The sequence below is a fragment of the Myxine glutinosa genome, chromosome 10 (assembly GCF_964187855.1).
Source record: "Myxine glutinosa chromosome 10, kmMyxGlut1.1, whole genome shotgun sequence".
NCBI lineage: Eukaryota > Metazoa > Chordata > Myxini > Myxiniformes > Myxinidae > Myxine > Myxine glutinosa.
Genome location: NC_136270.1, coordinates 73211726 through 73231874, shown reverse-complemented (window position 1 = coordinate 73231874; position 20149 = coordinate 73211726). Strand labels below are relative to the sequence as shown.

The following is a 20149-nucleotide window of genomic DNA, read 5'->3' as shown; positions in this document are numbered from 1 at the left end:
TTCAGAGTACATCGAGACATTAAACTGCATAAATTTCAATAAAAACTGGAAAAATTGGGGTGTTCTAAAACTTTTGACCGGTAGTGTATATATATTGTTACGGTTTTTTAGAACCTTCACATGTAAGTTTAGTAGTAAATTCCCTTATAAATAACCCCTGTGTACATGTTCCCTTAATTGGCTGTTAATTAAAAATTGCACCTTAGTTAGTCCATGTACAACACGTAGTGAACCATAGGACCTCTCAATAGTTATGTCATTAGTATGTGTTTCAGGTAAGGCTGTGTTTCCAATAGTTGATTCTACGTTGCATCAATCAAATAAGATAGTTCCCCTTTCAGATCCCCAATCGCCTCTGCCAAGTGCCAGTGACAGTTGGGCTGTTTCGTTGGCATTACACCGCCAAAACTCCATTGCCCATGAGGCCAGGATCGGAGAAGAAGGGCATGGCCCCACTTCGTCATCAAAGGTGGAGCCAGAGAGGGCTCGGTGGGCATGGCTTGATAGGGCGTGGCAAGAAACATCTCGGGAGTTCGAGAGGGTTCCAAGGGCGTGGCAAGAAACGTCTGGTAGGTTCGAGAGGGTTCCAAGGCGTGGATATAAAACCCTTGGCGCGAGGCCCCCACCAGAGAGACGCGGGAGAGGTTCATGAGTGAGGGGGCACGAACAGAGTTTTGACAGAGAAGGTACGAGTTGGAGAGTCGGTGAGAAGGCAGGAGAGACGAGCTGCGCGGAGCTGCTGCAGGAAGCCCCTGCCGTGTAAGCTGTATACGTCGGGGCCGCCGGCTGCTCGCTCCGAACTGTGAACCTGGAGCGGACCTCTCTGCTGCGCATTTGCCCAGACCTTCCTGCCCTGTTGTCCCACCTGAACCTTCTCCTTCCAGCCATTCATGCCTGCCTGCAATTCCCTATTCGTGTGAGTCTGTCTGTATTGTCCTGTGGGTATAAGTAAGCCTGTTTAGAATTGCGCTGTGTCTTCTTCTTCTTCTGTGTATTGCTTTCGTTTCTCCTTTGGTTTCTTTGGTTTTGTAAATAGTTAATAAATACCTGTTCCTTTTATTCTTTGGTTTCTTTCTCGTCCGATCGTCTTCGTGTTTTCCCTATTGAATATCTGTGTCACGATTTCTGCAGAACCGCTTACGATCGGGTTTAGTCTTTTGTTAACGGCCCGTGGCGCAGCTCGCTTCGCTCGGCGCAATCCATCAATTACGCTGCGGCCCGGGCGGGAGTATTTCCTTGCGTATCAGAAGGCGCTGGTACTTAGATCATAGGACGAATCGGCCTACTAACCTATTCAGCGCTGACCGGGCATGACGTCATACCCCCAGGACCGGTCGGATGGCCAGCTTAACAAGACAAGGGGATCAAACCCCCCCTTGCTGACGGGAGTGCCGTCCCCCGGATCCGTAACAATATATATACATATATATATATATGAATGAATGAATGATGTACTCAGGAAGGCAATGGCAAAATTAAGCAATGACAAAAAAAACGTTTTTTCAGAGTGCCATATGACCTTGACCTTTATCTGTAGGGGTAAGATATTGCCAGAGGAGTAAGATGAAAATTAAGTGTAAATGCCCCTTTACGTTATCTAGAGGGCAATTCCGTTCTGATCAGACAGCCCTTAGTTGAGTTTTGGTGAAAAACGTTAAAATTAATATAATTAGGTCATGACCTTAAAATAGGTCATTGCCTTAAAATTAGGTGAAGGTCAAAAAATTGTCAATCCCACATAATTTATATTCATAGTGTTGATGCAAAATTGTATTCCAAAAGTCCCAGCTAGTTCTGAGATACACCTCAGAAACTTGGAGTGTTGGGAGTGAAGGAATAAAAAAATAAATAAAATAAAAGAAATACATAAATAAATAAGTCAATAAATAAATAAATACCCGATAATGCGTTAGTACTTTCTATGTCGGGATGGCTTGAAAAAAAATCCAGGTCCCATCCGCTACATACAAAACAAAAGTTGGAGTATCTTCTCCAAAAAATTGCTTTTGTCAGCTACATATGAGAGCCCACCTGGTCTGTTAAGCTGATTGTCTAGGCAGCGATCACTTTTCTGTACTCCAGACCATGGCAAAAGCAAAACGAAAGCAAAAACTTGACCGTTCAAAACTGGAAAATCTTCTACTCGATCATAATAATACACATCTTCAGACAGCGTATTTCCGAGCTGCCTCTCTCAATGGCAATGGCACTGGCACCATCCCATAAAAATAACTGTGCAATGGCACTTCCTGCACCACAGCACATTACGCAGACATGGCTGACATGCACTTGTCAGACAGATGGTGATGGCCTTTCACACACGTGACATGTGAGCCTCTGTCATGGCAAAATCACCTAGCCCCACCCACAAACATGGTGTTTACGCCCACAAAATTGATATCTAACCTGTCTATAAATTACATACGCTGCCTTCTCAGCATCATGTGCAACAAACGACTTACTTTGCCATGTCCCTGTGACATGGCAATCTGACCTACTTGAAACACACGGACCATACTAAGCTTACCACAGTATAGCTACAGACCGCCAACCCCATTCCACGCAACAATACATTCTTAAAAAGCAAACAATGTGTACATTCCTAAAGATGTTTCCCACCATCTCAGATCACTCCCATCCAAAACCATGATCTTTTTCAACTTGCAACATGTCGAAGGCCTACAAGAGCTTCATGTTCATGTTGTTGGGGTTCTTGTTGTTGGTCAATTTTTGAAATGTGCACCCATTGTTTGGACAGCTGCTGGACCACACCCACATCTGTCGCTCAACTCCACATACCATTGTGCCAAGATGAAATTATATGGCCGCCATCTTGGTTTTCTGGTGGGACTAACACATTTGACATTTGCTGATTATACTGTCTGGCTTTGTTGCATCAGATTTCCATTGGCTTTGTTTGGGTCGAGTGTTAAATTATTTACAAGATTTAATCTATGGAATTCATTCACATGGGAACACAGGACAGACACAGCTCTATCTAATCTGATTCATTCACAGACATGGATCAGACATGGAACAAGGTTAATGAGTCAGAGAATGGAAGCTGAGCCATGAGGAAATGTTTTTTTTTTCATTACCTGAAATAACACCAACTGAAAGGGAAGAGACCATGGTTTATTCAGTTACCAAGCAGCTATCTAGCGCTTGCGAAGTCAGCCTTTCATTAATCAACAGTTAGGAATGGAGTGCTTGCTTGAATGCTTAAGCCACTTGGCGAGCGCTTTTCAAGAACCTTGGTAACTGAACACACCCTGACTTTATTGAGGCTCGAGCAAAGACCTACTGTAATCTATATACCCCAGAGAGGATAATAACATGACCCTTCCTGTCGCTACTCTACTGATTGGGCGTACTAGTTGCCTGAAACCAGACCCAGCTGTCCGTCAGACTCATAATTTATATTGAACCAAACCATGAAGACCCTTGAAGATAAATTGTATAATACTTTCAACAGCAAGGATGAGATTTGAGTGGACAGAGGACACAAAAAATATACATTTTGTGTTGTAGGTTGTGACTACAGTGTGGTCATTCTGGTTTTACCCGTTAACACCACCCCCTCCACAAGCTCCCCCACTTCTAAGTTCCTGAGGTAATCCCTGAGGTTGTTATTTCTTCCTGAGGGTTTGCTTCTGCATCCATCTTGCCCAACCCACGCATCCTCTCCTAACCCTCTTTCCTCCCCAAATCCCGAGCTTATTTATCCAAGTCTCCCTCTATTTTGTCCTTCAACTCTGCTTTGGTGTCCCGCCCTCCCCCCTCTCTCTGGTGTTTCATTTGTTCTGTTGCAGCCTGATCAATTCAGTGTTCTAGCTCTTCCATGAGCCTGGAATTTGTATATAATTTAAAAAATAAATAAAAGAATCTGTATATTCATAAAAACCAAACAATGTGTACATTCTCAAAAAAGAAACAATGGGTACATTCTCAAAAAAGAAACAATGTGTACATTCTCAAAAAAGAAAATGTGTACATTCTCAAAAAAGAAACAATGTGTACATTCTCAAAAAGAAAATGTGTACATTCTCAAAAAAGAAACAATGTGTACAGTCTCAAAAAAGAAACAATGTGTACATTCTCAAAAAAGAAAATGTGTACATTCTCAAAAACCAAACAATGTGTACATTCTTAAAACACCAAACAATGTGTACATTCTTAAACACCAAACAATGTGTATATTCTGAAAAACCAAACAATGTGTACCATTCTTAAACACCAAACAATGTGTATATTCTGAAACCAAACAATGTGTATATTCTTATAAACCAAACAATGTGTACATTCTTAAACACCAAACAATGTGTACATTCTTATAAACCAAACAATGTGTACATTCTTAAACACCAAACAATGTGTATATTCTGAAAAACTAAACAATGTGTACATTCTTAAACACCAAACAATGTGTATATTCTGAAAAACCAAACAATGTGTACATTCTTATAAACCAAACAATGTGTACATTCTTAAACACCAAACAATGTGTATATTCTGAAAAACTAAACAATGTGTACATTCTTAAACACCAAACAATGTGTACATTCTTATAAACCAAACAATGTGTATATTCTTATAAACCAAACAATGTGTATATTCTGAAAAACCAAACAATGTGTACATTCTTAAACACCAAACAATGTGTACATTCTTATAAACCAAACAATGTGTACATTCTTAAACACCAAACAATGTGTATATTCTGAAAAACTAAACAATGTGTACATTCTTAAACACCAAACAATGTGTACATTCTTATAAACCAAACAATGTGTATATTCTTATAAACCAAACAATGTGTATATTCTTATAAACTAAACAATGTGTATATTCTGAAAAACCAAACAATGTGTACATTCTTAAACACCAAACAATGTGTACATTCTTATAAACCAAACAATGTGTACATTCTTAAACACCAAACAATGTGTACATTCTTATAAACCAAACAATGTGTACATTCTTATAAACCAAACAATGTGTATATTCTTATAAACCAAACAATGTGTATATTCTGAAACCAAACAATGTGTATATTCTTATAAACCAAACAATGTGTATATTCTGAAACCAAACAATGTGTATATTCTGAAACCAAACAATGTGTATATTCTGAAACCAAACAATGTGTATATTCTGAAACCAAACAATGTGTATATTCTGAAACCAAACAATGTGTATATTCTGAAACCAAACAATGTGTATATTCTGAAACCAAACAATGTGTATATTCTGAAACCAAACAATGTGTATATTCTTAAAAACCCAACAATGTGTATATTCTTATAAACCAAACAATGTGTATATTCTGAAACCAAACAATGTGTACATTCTTATAAACCAAACAATGTGTATATTCTTAAACACCAAACAATGTGTATATTCTTATAAACTTAATGTGTATATTCGGAAAAACCACATAATGTTGACCTGAAAAATTAACCAGGTTTCACTGGAGGTATTCTGGTATAATCCCCATGACCGTTACAATATTGTTGAATCCTAAATGTATATATTCTTTAAAACGCAACTCTGGTAATGTTCAGGATTAAGACACCACCAAGCTTTCAAATGGTACATTTGGAGTCGCAGCTGTCCAATAGCCAACTACAAGCATATTACATGCGATTTCCAAAACATTACATTTCAAGTAAAGTTCGAGTGAATGAAAAAATATTTTGGAAAACCAGACAATCTGGGATTGCATTTCAACAGGCAGCCAGACATTTGTGTCCTGAAGGGATGTAGGATTGAGTGTCAGGATTTTAGGGAAACGGGATTCATTACTCAAGGAAGGAGTGAAAAAAAAGTGTAAATTAACAATAAAATTGTGTTCAATACCCTTGATAAATAATGGAAAACACGTGAAACATGACATAAATGCATACAGAGTTCATCGTCAGTTGGCTAGGTATACAAAGCATGAGTCTTTACAGTGCCGACTCAGCACCTGACGGAATCGCCATTATTTCTGGGAAAAACACAGAACAGAGCTTGACAGGACGAAGGATTCCCAGGCGATCATCAAAGTTTGGTTTTTCCAGCCGGGTTAGCAAACCCATATGGCTTGGCGCCAGCAGACGTGGCAGCAGGAAGTCTGCACTAGGTGAAAGAAATTCATGCACAAGCAGCTTTCAAGTGTGGGATATGTACAGTATATAAAGTAAAATACCTCATCGATGTTTGTACTTTTGAAGCCACACATGTGGCTCGCCTTCGCCGTTTTTGCAGTGAGTGATGGGCAGTAACACGACAACAACCCAAGAGCTCTTGGTCATGTGCCAGATGTAATTACCAGTACATACAATATGAACCAAACCTTCCTCCAGGCATACAACCAAGTGGTGAAAAGCAGATAAATTCTGGTGCTTGTGGCTCCATGCGCAAAAAAAAAATAATTCTCCAGCCCTTGGGAGCTCCAAGCTGGATGTAATTTCAAAGGTTAAAATCCTAGAATTGCACCATTGTGCAGCCCAGGAGTAAACTGGATACAACTTTTCGTGAATTATATTTCTAGAGAAGCAGATTAAGATCTTAGCAATCTCTAGGCCACACAAAGTACGTATCATATATAACAAATAAATTCAGGTAACCTGGTGCAGAAAATTAGCAGCTACTGTAATTTCACAACAATCATTCCAAAATGCAAACATAATTATGCTAATAAATTGGCACAAACCGCCGTCATGTTTTAGAAACAAGAATGCTGGTAGGTACATCAATTCTTCCTGTTATTTCTTTCATGAGAAAACACTCCTGTGTTTGAAAGCCTGAGATGGCTCGAAATCAAAAGCTATTTATTTAGAATGCAGCTATTGGAATGCAGACAGGTAACTCATCCTGGTTGGGACAGCAACCAAGTGCAGAGTCATATGGCTGATACCAGATGTTACAATCAAGGAAAAACATCACAAGATGGGGAAAACCCCAAATTTGTTGTTCAGGTCCTTAAAATTTGCTGAAGTAGGTGGTGGGTGGCGTAGCGGGAGGGATGAAATACAGCTGAATGGAGGAAGTGGGGAAGCGGAGGTTGATTGTGGTATAACATGGTATCAGAGGAGGGATGAAATACAGCTGGAGAGATTGTGAAGGGAAAAGAGAGAGGAATTTGATTACGATCACATGACATCAGATCTGCACAGGTTTTAAAATGACATTTTAGCCAGATTAAAATGTCCATTGAAAGGGTATAACGGATGATGTCAGAGACAGACAGTCATTGTAATGATTCAAAGATTGGTGACGAATAAGGGATTAAAGTAAGAAAAACACGTCTTCATAAACCATTGTTTTATTTCCTGCACTTCTCAAGCCTTTTGCCTGGTGTTGGCTTAGTGGTTAGGGCACCGGCTTGGGATCCTAGGATCCTGGGTTCGAATCCTGGTCGATCGCTGAATTAACGCCAGGGGGGTTGACTCAGCCTGTCATCCTTCCGAGGTCGGCAAATTGAGTACCAGCTTGCTGGGATGAATGATCCCCGGGTTAGAATAGGTACACTGTATCCCTGCGCATTGTAAGAGGCGACCAAGGGTTGGCGTCAGGAAGGGCATCCGGCCATAAAAAAACATTGCCTCAAACAGGGAACCATGATTGTCATGGGGCCCGCAAGGCTAACCCCTGCTCTAGCGGGGAAAATGGCCTTAAAACGATCATTCATTTTCATTCTCAAGCAACTGGAAGCATGTGCAATGGCCCAATACTGAGTGTGGAGGCCTGTTACTTCCACATCGCAGGATGGTTGGTGTAATTTCTGTATTCTACCACCTCCATTTTGCTCTTGCACCCTTCTCTCTCTTGGGTCTATCCTTCCCAGGTTTCTGCAAGGCACATACGGCCTGCCAGTAACCCTCTTATTGTTAAACTCCCAAAGTCATTTGTTTCTCTTTTCCCTCAGTTGTGGAACAATCTTCCCCCAGTCTGTTCATTCCAATTCTTCACTCCAGGGCTTCAAGACAGCTGTTCAACACTACCCCAGGTCATCCACCATCCATACACTTCCCTCATGATCTCTTCTACCCCAAAATGAGCACATTCCTAAGTACTTCCTTTTTCCATGTTATTGTGATTTCCCCCTCACCCTCGACCCTTTTCGTTTGTTAGTTGTCAATTGGTTTGTTCCTTGGTTCACCCTTTCTATTCCATCTCCTGCTCTAGCTCTTCCTGGAGCCTTGACCATGTATACAAATTATATATATATATATATATATATATATGTATATAATCTCACCATATAATGACAAGCAGCTCTGATTCTCTTTCTAACCATTCTACATCGAATAGCATGTTTGTTTATCTGCAAATGCAATTCTTTGAACCTTTGTTCAAATAACTCCCTCCTTTGCGCATCTTCTGGGATTTCCGCATCATCTGGCGTCCGGCCATTCTTACCAAGGTCACAGCTCACTGCCTCCAAGGCCTTTCCACTCAGGCGGTTGATCTCGTTTCCCCAGGACGCAACACCAGTGCCAACTACGACGACTCATCCACAACTTTGTCGATTAAACGGTAATTAAACAAAACAGTATCATGTTTCTTTGTTTGTAAAGAAAGATTCACTTTCTTTCCCCACGATTAAACGATTACATTTTCTTCGCAAAACATTTAATGCAATTATATATACATCCATGCATATATGCATATAATCACTATCAACAATATTTATATAAAACAGTGTTATTGTCTCGACATAAATATATTTAATGGCCAAAAAACCCACTCGCTCCAATTTTTGGATCAAGTAATGAAAAACATTTGCAATTATTGCTTTTCAATTAGCAATAAGCAACAATCCAAATCAAAACACCATGGATAATGGTATTGGTACCCGATTACCAGCACGATCCTTAAAAGTTAGACAAGCAAATACATTTGGGGGAACATTAGCATTCATTGTTACAAATACGAGGAGACACGCAATGCTTCTGAAACAATGCAATCCATTTTTTAAATTCAGGTTCTGCGCTTTTGCGTCCAGGTACTCAAGATCTACGTCTCTCGATATACAACTAGGTGATTTTACTGAACTTTGTCCAGCCTCATGCTCCTGCTCGGAACTTTAAGGCAGCATTGCATCAGGTGAAAGCACAAGCATTTTAAATAACATATCGATATTACCAACTATATTTTGTGTCCATTCGTCAGTGCTGGCTCTTTAAAATGAGATTTTTTCCAAATCCATTTAATCACAACGATGAACAAAATAAAACAGAATTGTTCTTAACAACAAGTTTACTGAAGTCTAAAAATCAGGAAGACTTACAGAAAGCAGCGGTATGTCTAGCGAGGCAGTCGGAGGTGTAAAATGCGCATCCGTGGGGAGATTCCCTGTAACGCTTTACCACCCCTTACCCTCCACCCGCACAAACTATACCAAGTCACTCCCACAGCGAGTGGTGGAGAAAGTGAAAGTGAAACTGTGAGGATTGACAGAGAATGATGGGGAGGAAGTTGGCAAGATGAGGGTAAAAAGGAACACATCCTGCCCAATCTCAAACATCTCTTGCTTACCCCACACCCCCAATCCCCTTACTCCCCACCCCAGAAAAAACCAGGTATGGATTGATTTAGGGGTTTTATTAATAAAATGACATGAGCAAAACAAACATCATAAGATATTTAACCCAATTATACTCGACTCCAGGTTGGCGATTTCATTTTTACTGTCCATTGAAAGTGTACAGCACGGTATGTACCCCGGTTTAGAATAGATACACCGTATCCCTGCGCATCGCAAGAGGCGACCAAAGGTTGGCGTCAGGAAGGGCATCCGGCCATAAAAAAAACATTGCCTCAAACAGGGAACCATGATTGTCATGGGGCCCGCAAGGCTAACCCCCGCTCTAGCGGGGAAAAATGGCCTTAAAACGATCATTCATTGAAAGTACATCCATGGCCTTTCAGGTGAAGGCGTACACTTGTGGTCCAGTGATGACACTGTGCTGACATACCATACATAGCTTTGGGATTCAAACGCAGCTCAAAGTGGTATTCAATATTTATATTCTAAGCTTCTAGTGAAGAAAAAGAAGTGAAGATAGTCTCCGAAGAATGACCGAGTTACTACTGGATTGACAGCAAGAAAAATGAACAACCAGCCGACGATGAACAACCTTCCGGGAGGTGGTGATCTGATCACTTCATCCGATGTGTGTACAACTGATGCAAGACCACTCTTGGTGGTTGACTTTGGATATATATATATATATATACATATATATATGCATATTAAATTACGTATATAATGTATATTATATCTCGGCCACGAGTGAACATGTAAATGGGAAAATTAAGGTAGTCGAGCTATGGATTTGAATTTACCAACAAGCGAGGAAGTTGTTCAATAATTCATGCAAAGCTAAATCAGACGTCTTCAATGATTAATCATCCATATTTTTTATGCTTTTGTAATACGATATTGGGCACGTCACTGCGGATGCAGGAAAATAAATGGGCAGATCCAGTCAAATGCACACAATAATCGGACAGACCGACACACACCTGCACTAAGAAACTCACCTAGCAGCTGACAGTGAGCCTTCAGTCTTCTTGGCAGGGCCGCCCGGCTGTGGCTCTCCCTGCGACTCTGACAGATGCTGCCCAGCTGGTTGCCTTGGTGAAATAGTCGTTGGGCTCACCGTTGCCAAGGCGACGGTGGGTGGGGATTCCAAGGGAGGTGACTCTACTAAAGATGGTAGTGATGAGAGGCAAAGACAAAGAAAGTCAGTTCATCATAAGAGGCTTCAGCAGCAGAATGCAACAGCACACTCGAGGGAGATTTTATCCACACGACGGCACACAGAAACATTACATGTACAAGGCATTAAATATTAAATATGTCTGTAGTGATATCGGCTCAAATAATATGAGGAAAATGGTATGCTACATCCATTACACTGGTGTCACTCCTGCAAGCTTATGTTCCTGACCCTGGCAAGATCAACTGGTATGGAGAAAATGACTTAAAAATAGAGGAATACGTTAAAGAGCAACAGAAGATACAAACAAACAAAAATGAGGCAAATGGATCAATGGCAAATAAACATCTATTATACGCCTCGGCATTGATGCTGGGCCTGGATGATTGCCTTGAGCTACGCACACTAGCCTCTAAGCTGTCTAACCGAGGTTTGAATCCCGACCCAGCTATAAAATGTCATCCCAGTGTTTCACAGACAGGAGTGATTCATCATTGAGTACCATCCTTCAGATGGACGTTAAAAGGCGTCCCGTCTTCTGACAGTTTGTGGATGTGAAAAACAATTCACATAAAGTAGGCGAGCTACCACCTGCACCATGAACGAATTACACATTCCTGCCCCAACTACTGCTGGGAAGGCAATAGCAAACCACCCAGTATAACCCTGGCTCAGGAAGCTGCTTCGGTGGTACTGACTCTCTGCGAAGAGTAACATACATGATACAGAGAGAAAGCAATGATGCTAATGGGAAAACACATCTCACAATTATTGTGTAAATGTGGAAAACAGATCAACAAATTCCCAACAGGCATTGCCATCAACAAAAGGGGACAGCGCTTCCTTCGGAAGAAACTAAAACCTGGGAAGACAAAAGTTACATGGGTCGAGAAAAAGTGTATACAGTAAGTGTATGCCTCATGGAAGATTTGTAATTTGAAATTGTCAATGGCAAATTTGACAATATCTTGTTTGTACTATCACTGTAAGCTAAATGAGCAAAACTATTTCAACTATCTACCACTTTCAGGAGTTCAAACACTGGATCAATAAGATCTCCCATATCTAGCATTTCTCCTTCAGTTCGTCTGTTACAGGAGGTCACCAGGAGGTCACCAGGAGGTCAATGTATGGGTGTCATCCTAACTGACTATGGGATTCATCCTTCTCCTGCCCTCAATATATTTTCAGCAGCAGAGAGAGACAAGCATTCAACCAAGCTCAGGGCACCTACCAGATCACTTTTGATTTTCAATGACCAGGTAACTGTCACTTAACCCTACCCTTTGTTCAAAACAAGATATTGGTCATCAGAATGTTCATGTCTTCATAAAAAAAATGTTTCTTGTTAAATCACGATAGACATACCAATTCCGTTTGATGGAAAGAAGCTGCTCTCTGTTGTTCAGTCAATGATCATTACTCAACTCTATAATCGTACTAAAATACACAATTTGGTGTCTGCCTGTTCGTCTTTTTTGACCGCGACACCTTCTGGCATTGCTTATCTAATCTCAACCAAACCAAACTTGATAGGAGGACTAAGGATCACACGATGGAGGTTGTTGCGACTTCATTTCCCTCGCCCTTCACATCCCCAAGGAGGTTTCCGCCTTAGGCGAAATCCGTGTTAAGGTGCACTGTATATTCACGATAAGATAGCAAATTGTGGCATTTTTCCAAGGTGGCATTAAAAACAAAAGAAACAAGAAAGAGCACTCAAAGATTGCAGACCCTCGCCAAGATGTCTTTTCACTGGTTTTTAAGGCTTTTGTGTTAAAACAAATATGGCGCCGAACCACGTGACCGATGACATCATCATTATTTTTTTTCTAAACTAATTTATTCCTAGATTATGCTCAAGAAATTTCATCTTGATCGGATGACGTTTTGTACTTGTCGAATTCTGACATCATAATGGAGGCACCAATGACATCATTAACATTTTATTCCCCATGGAGGGTTCTTTACAATGAGCCATGTCTCATTTTTTTTTTCTATTCAGCGCTTTCGGAAATATAGAGGTGCAAAGTTTTTCGGGTTTTCCAAGATGGCGACCGAACCACGTGACCTATGATGTCACAATTATAATTCAAAAATACTACAAGTGGAGGTGCACCTATGGTGAAAATTTCCTGTCCATCAGACCAACGGTTGCAGAGAAAATCGTATTTATTCTGTGCGGACAAACAGACAGACAAACAAACAAACGGACTCAAATGCAACCAACACCCTCTCCTCTGGCGAGGATAAAAAGAAAGGGCAATCAGAGATTGCAGAGCCTCGCCAAGACGTGTTTTTAGTGTTTTTTTAAGGCTTTTGTGTTAAAACAAATATGGTGGCTGAACCACATGACAGATGACGTGTTAATTATTTTATTTTTTTTCTCCACCAATTTATCCATAGATGATGCTCAATAAATTTAATCTTGATCGGATGAAGTTTTGTACTTGTCAAATTGCGACGTCATAATGGCGGAACCTATGACATAATCATCAACATATGTTATTCCCCATGGAGAGTTCTTCACAATGGCCATGTCTCAATTTTTTATATGCAGCGCTTTTGGAGATAGAGTTGCAAAGTTTTTCGGTTTTTCCAAGATGGCGCCGGTATCACGTAACCTAGGACGTCATAATTATCATGAAAAAAATTCTACAGGTGGAGTTGCACCTATGGTGAAAATTTCCGGTCAATCAGACCAACGGTTGCAGAGAAAATCATATTTATTATGTGCTGACGAACAAACAGACAAACAGATAAAGAGAGAAAGACAAACAAAGACAGACAGACAAACAGACTCAAATGCAATACCCTCTCCTCTGGCGAGGGTAATAACAACAATAATGACACTGTAATACTAATAACATATAATATAAATGCAATTACAAAACAATACAAGTTAGGAGAGACGACGATGGTTCACGAGCGAGCGGTATTCAATGACAAAGGACGGACTGTTACATATTTATGTGAATGTATGTGGATTACCATTCAGGTCTTTGCTTATCCGTGTGTAGTATATTAAGGGTTGTTGTGATTGGAGGGTCAGGAGCCCTTCTGAACAAGTGGCCGGAAACGGAAGTGACCGGAAACGGAAGAGAAAAAGACACGAGGAAAAAAGGACGGGTATTCTTCTTCCTCGCCCCGCACCGACGAAAGGTGGGATTGATTGAGCCGTGTGGAAAAGCGGCGTTCCCGAGCCTGTCTGGCGAGAGGAGTTACTGGGACGAATACCTGCCCGGTGGACGTCAAACTGTCGTGTGGCCGTGCACCGAGCCAGCGTTTGGCGCCGTGCGCGACACCGTCTAAAGAGACGCGTACGGGTCGCCCGTTGGGGCCGAACACGCCTGGCAAGCGGCGTGGGCTTGCTTTCCCGTCCCCGCTTCGCGTGGCCGCGAGGGGCTGTAGCCGGGGTGCCGGGTACGATACCTGCCCGGTGGAAACACGTCCACCCGGGGTTCGTTCAACCGCCCGAGTGCGGCGACGCCGACTATCATCTTGGTCAGGAGGGGCCCAGAGACATTGTGCGGGACCGAGACCAAAAGGGTGTCGTGAGTACTCACCGGGACACACGTATATAAGATGGCCATCTTAATCATAGGGAATTGATTGTGGATTGAAATATTGTTGATGGTTGTGTATTGTTGATTGCTCGGGGAAAATCTCCGTGGTTGTGTCATTGAAATTGTATGGTATCATTACCATTGAAATATATCCTTGAACGTCAGTTGTCTCTTGGGTGAAATTCATATGGATTGCGTGGCGAAAGCGCATTTATAATACAGCTTTCTGGCGAAGTTCCTCTCACGGTCCGGGGGTCACTGAGACCAGGTATTCACTGAGGGGACCACGTAACAGAATTGGGGGCTCGTCCAAATTACGATTTGCGGTTTCGCAATTGGGTCTACGTCCGGGATTTAAAATTGTATAAAATAATAAAATAATAATTTTTTATTAATTAAAATTTATTAATTAATTATTAATTGGTAAATTTTTTTGAGAAATTGGGGTAAAGTCTTGGGTGAAGGTTAACAGGTGTTAACGATAGGCACCATGGCGTTTGTGGCACAGAACTTTGGGGTAACCCCGAGTGAGGCACAGTTCCGAGCGTTGCTAAAGTCGGACCTCTTGAAATTGGCCAAACATTTTAACTTGGAGGTCCGAACTAATTTGAGGAAGGCAGAGTTGCAGGCCACGGTGATACAATCTATGGTGGGATTAGGAACATGGGACGAGTTAGCCTGGGAGTGGCTACCCGAAGAACCAGAAGACGTTGAGCTCCGGAAACTGGAGTTGCAATTACGGAGCCAGGAACGGATCAAAGAAGAAGAAAGGAAAGCAGAAAAGGAAAGAGCAGAAGAAGAAAGGAAAGCAGAAGAGAGAAGAGAAGAGAAGCAAGCAGAGGAAAGGAGAGTGGAACGAGAACTCCAGGAAAGGTTAAAAGAAGAAGAAAGGAAAGCAGAAGCGAGGAGAGAAGAGAAGCAAGCAGAGGAAAGGAGAGTGGAACGAGAACTCCAGGAAAGGTTAAAAGAAGAAGAAAGGAAAGCAGAAGCGAGGAGAGAAGAGAAACAAGCAGAGGAGAGGAGAGCTGCAAGGGACCTCGAAGCAGAGGAGAGAAAAGCGGAAAGGGAATTAAAGGAACGTGACATGGAGCTTCAGCAAGAAATCAAATTCAAGGAGCTGGAGTTAATGAGAGAACGGGGAGAGGCACCACCCTTGCTGACGGGGTCGACACCTTACCAGAAAACCTGGGATGTGGGCAGACATGTGAGGCTGGTTCCACCGTTCAGTGAAAAAGCAGTCGCGAAATTTTTTCCACACTTTGAGAAAGTGGCTCGACAATTAAACTGGCCGGAGGAGGCCTGGACCATACTCGTGCAAAGTGTGCTGGTGGGGAAAGCTCAGGAAATTTATTCGGCGCTACCAATGGACCAATGTGCAGATTATGAGGTACTGAAGACGCACATCCTCAAAGCGTATGAGTTGGTTCCGGAAGCTTACAGGCAAAAATTCAGGAATGCCAGGAAGAGGGAGAGTGAGACCCATGTGGAGTTTGCCAGAGTGAAAGAAAACATGTTTGATCGGTGGTGTGAGTCAAAAGGAGTCGGGAAAGACTTCGAGACATTGCGGGACTTGATCCTGGTGGAGGAATTCCAGCAGTGTGTCCATGAGGACATCAAAGTGTACCTGCAGGAAAAGAAGGTACCAAAGTTGTGGGACGCAGCCACCATGGCAGATGATTATGCCTTAACCCACCGAATAGGGGTCCACGAACCTAACTCCTCGCCTAGATCTCCGCAGGGGAGGTGGGGAACAGCAGGTGCGGAGAACGACCATACATGGCGGCGGCCTCGAGATGATTATGGGGACAACTATGATACCCCACCTGTTCGAAATCAGAGGGATGCGGGCCCAAGACAAACTTATAGTTCGGGGGGCCCGAGGCAGACCACGAGTTTTTCCTCCAGGCCTACTTGCGCTTTTTGCAAGAAACCTGGACACTTGATGTCCAGTTGTTACCGCATGAAAAGCGAAGACCCAGAGCGGAGTCCGACTACTACGACTCCAAACGCAATGGCCATTGTGAGAAATCGCCATCAAAAGGGTTACCAACCATTTATTTCAGAGGGGTTTGTGTCACGGGATGGAGCCTCGACTAACCGGAAACCGGTTAGGATATTGAGGGACACAGGGGCACATCAATCTTTAATGCTTGAAGGCATTTTGCCATGGTCCGAGGAGACGGCAACGGGGGATAGTGTTCGTTTACAGGGGATCGGGGGCGGTGTTAGTGCTCCCCTTCATGTCATCCATTTGGAGTCCGATTTGGTGTCAGGACCGGTCACCGTCGGTTTACAAGCCACGCTTCCTGTAGAGGGTGTATCTGTGGTTATCGGGAATGATTTGGCCGGGGGTCAAGTTTATGGTAACCTGAGGGTTGGTAAAGAGCCCAGCAGGGAAAATAACGCCACACCAGCTCGGGATGGCGACAAAAGTGCCAAGTTATTTGTAGGGGGACTGAACTTCAAAACAGAGGAAGAAGTTCTGACCTCTGTCTTCAACAGATATGGGCCGCTGGTGGAAGTGCGGTTGGTAAGAGACTGGGAAACGCAACAGTCAAGAGGGTTCGGCTTTGTCACGTTTGCCAGCACAAACGACGCCAGAGAGGCAGAGAAGAATTGGAATGGCAAGGATTTGGAGGGTCGGACTATAACAGTAGGGAAGGCATTTCGTAGGCGTCGAGAGGTCTACAGGAGAGAACAACTGGGCGGTAGTTTTGGTGGTGGCCGCAATCAATATTATTATGTAGGCTCCCGGAGTTACGGCCGCTCCCGAAGGAAGGATTGGCAAAGTAGTGGCCGAGAAGGAGACCGCTATTCATGGGACTACAGGGACAAGTGGTCCCACCCTAATTATTAGGGAAGTTCTGAGAAGTTGAAGCACTGAATGCGGCGGAGCCGCCGAGCCAAGATTCCTACACGGATTAACCATGAACGCCGTTCCTAAAGGCGTCCATGTAGTGAACTTTCATGCACGGACTAACCGTGAACTCCACGTTCCTCAAGGCGCCCATGTAGAGAACTTTCCTGCACGGACTAACCGTGAACTCCACGTTCCTAAAGGCATCCATGTAGTGAATACTCGGCTTGGCCTCCCGGAAAAAGTGCTATCGAGTGGCTTAACTTTGGATCTTTGATCAACCCCTTAACCTTCATTCACAAGAAACTGGCGGTCAAAGTCAGAGGGTCAGGAGATGGAGTTTGGTTTGGCAGGGACAATGTCGTTGCTGGTGCTTAGTCCAGAGTGAGTAATCTGGAGGGGTTGTGGTGAAATTTTGGTTGCTTTATTTTTAAGTGATAACTGTGCCCGGGGACAACTGATAAGGTGGGGGGGTTGAGTTATCTGGTTTGTTTCTCCAAATTGGCCGGCAAAGAAAGTTTTCGCTGGGTTCAAACTTTCTTTCTTGAAGGGGGGGAGTGTTACATATTTATGTGAATGTATGTGGATTACCATTCAGGTCTTTGCTTATCCGTGTGTAGTATATTAAGGGTTGTTGTGATTGGAGGGTCAGGAGCCCTTCTGAACAAGTGGCCGGAAACGGAAGTGACCGGAAACGGAAGAGAAAAAGACACGAGGAAAAAAGGACGGGTATTCTTCTTCCTCGCCCCGCACCGACGAAAGGTGGGATTGATTGAGCCGTGTGGAAAAGCGGCGTTCCCAAGCCTGTCTGGCGAGAGGAGTTACCGGGACGAATACCTGCCCGGTGGACGTCAAACTGTCGTGTGGCCATGCACCGAGCCAGCGTTTGGCGCCGTGCGCGACACCGTCTAAAGAGACGCGTACAGGTCGCCCGTTGGGGCCGAACACGCCTGGCAAGCGGCGTGGGCTTGCTTTCCCGTCCCCGCTTCGCGTGGCCGCGAGGGGCTGTAGCCGGGGTGCCGGGTACGATACCTGCCCGGTGGAAACACGTCCACCCGGGGTTCGTTCAACCGCCCGAGTGCGGCGACGCCGACTATCATCTTGGTCAGGAGGGGCCCAGAGACATTGTGCGGGACCGAGACCAAAAGGGTGTCGTGAGTACTCACCGGGACACACGTATATAAGATGGCCATCTTAATCATAGGGAATTGATTGTGGATTGAAATATTGTTGATGGTTGTGTATTGTTGATTGCTCGGGGAAAATCTCCGTGGTTGTGTCATTGAAATTGTATGGTATCATTACCATTGAAATATATCCTTGAACGTCAGTTGTCTCTTGGGTGAAATTCATATGGATTGCGTGGCGAAAGCGCATTTATAATACAGCTTTCTGGCGAAGTTCCTCTCACGGTCCGGGGGTCACTGAGACCAGGTATTCACCGAGGGGACCACGTAACACGGACTAAAACCGAAACAGGCCCGGACTGGGGGGTCGGGGGCCCACGTAGCAGGTGTCGGCCCCCGACATGCGGTGTACATGCCTATTTACAAAGGGCCCCAATGCGCTGCGTGCACAGGCCTTTAAGAGCTAGCTGTACGTAATTGTGTGTGGTGCTGGCCCGAAAATGTCAAAACAAAGGTTACAGACCTTGAAATGAGATAGAAAAGAATGTATAATCAGTTGTGAGGTTGGTGAGCTACACAATACCGAAAATTCGGTTCGATTCCGACAACTTTGAAAATTTGACCTTTGTGACCTTCAAAGGTCAAAGGTCGAAGATTCTGAAATTTGTTGGAAAACTTGTATTTCATGATCTATGTGATAATATAAAATCATGTACGATATTTCACCCTACCAGGAAGCGAACAATGTAATAAAACCATCAAAAATCAACTTTTCTAAATTTCGTGACATTGTGACCTTGACCTTGGGGCGAAAATGAAAAATCGAGCTCTGTGGGGCTAGACACATGACATTGGCCTAACCAAATACCGAAACCCCTGTCAGATTCCACCAAACCCCTTGGAGAAGATGTAGCTTTAACTAGATTACCCCATAAAAAGACATCTTTTTTGGGCGTCGCTCCGCCCACAATGGGCGCAATACACCCACTCTAGGCAGGACACAACTAGATAATGATATCAACCTCCCACCCAAGTTTCATCAAGGTCGGATGATATCATCGGGTAGCTAAGCTGCAGACAGACAGACAGACAGCCACACACCCATGACGAATATAGTGGTCACTCTGTTTGATAACTCATGAACCAATTAATACTGTGGCCTCTGTGTCCTCTCTTGACAAGGTGGAGAAGTTTCTGTCAATCCTTGACTGATTCTGCAACTGGATCAGACGGCATCAGCCCACGGGTCCTAAAATCCTGTTCTGCCGCTCTTTCACACCCTTTCACATTTCTCTCATCTCCCCTTCCTGTTCAGGCTGGAGTTCCCCAAGGCAGTGTTCTGGGCCCTGTGCTTTTTCTGGTCTTCATCAATGACCTTTCCGACTCTGGAAAATCGTCTCCAACTCTTTGCTGATGACTCCACTCTCTGCCGCTCCATATCTCATCCCTCAGATCGGCAGGCAGCAGCCTCCTCACTCTCTGCAGACCTGGACAATATCACAAACTGGTCAAAGTGGAACATGTCTTTCAATCCTGACAAATCTCACACTCTCACGATATCTCTCCGAAAAGACTGTCTGGCCAACCCTCCCATCTACTTTCCAAACAATCCTCTCCAAGAGGATCTGTTACTCAAGCTTTTGGGTCTCACTATCTGCCATTATCTTTCCTGGGAAAACCACATTTCCAAGCTGGCCTCCAACGACAGTCACCGACTGGGCATCCTCCGTCGTGCGAAGTCCTTCCTTGGCACACCTGAGCTCCTCAACACATACAAGGCTTTCATCCGCAGCTCAATGGAATACTGCTCTCTCCTCTGGGCTGGTGCTCCTGCCCTATACCTAGCTCGGCTTCACGCTGTTGAAACCAAAGCTTTCAGAATCATTG

The 20149-nt window shown here is 43.5% G+C and overlaps 1 protein-coding gene across 4 annotated transcripts in view; it reads right to left on the bottom strand.

Moving 5' to 3' along the window:
• Nucleotides 1-20149, bottom strand: part of LOC137434099 (supervillin) — a 203458-nt gene that overhangs the window by 84525 nt on the left and 98784 nt on the right. For all 4 annotated transcript variants that reach the window (XM_078785767.1, XM_078785769.1, XM_078785768.1 and 1 more), the window contains one exon: nucleotides 10534-10699. In XM_078785767.1, coding sequence (XP_078641893.1) covers nucleotides 10534-10699 — 166 coding nt within the window. The remainder of the gene's footprint in view (nucleotides 1-10533; nucleotides 10700-20149) is intronic.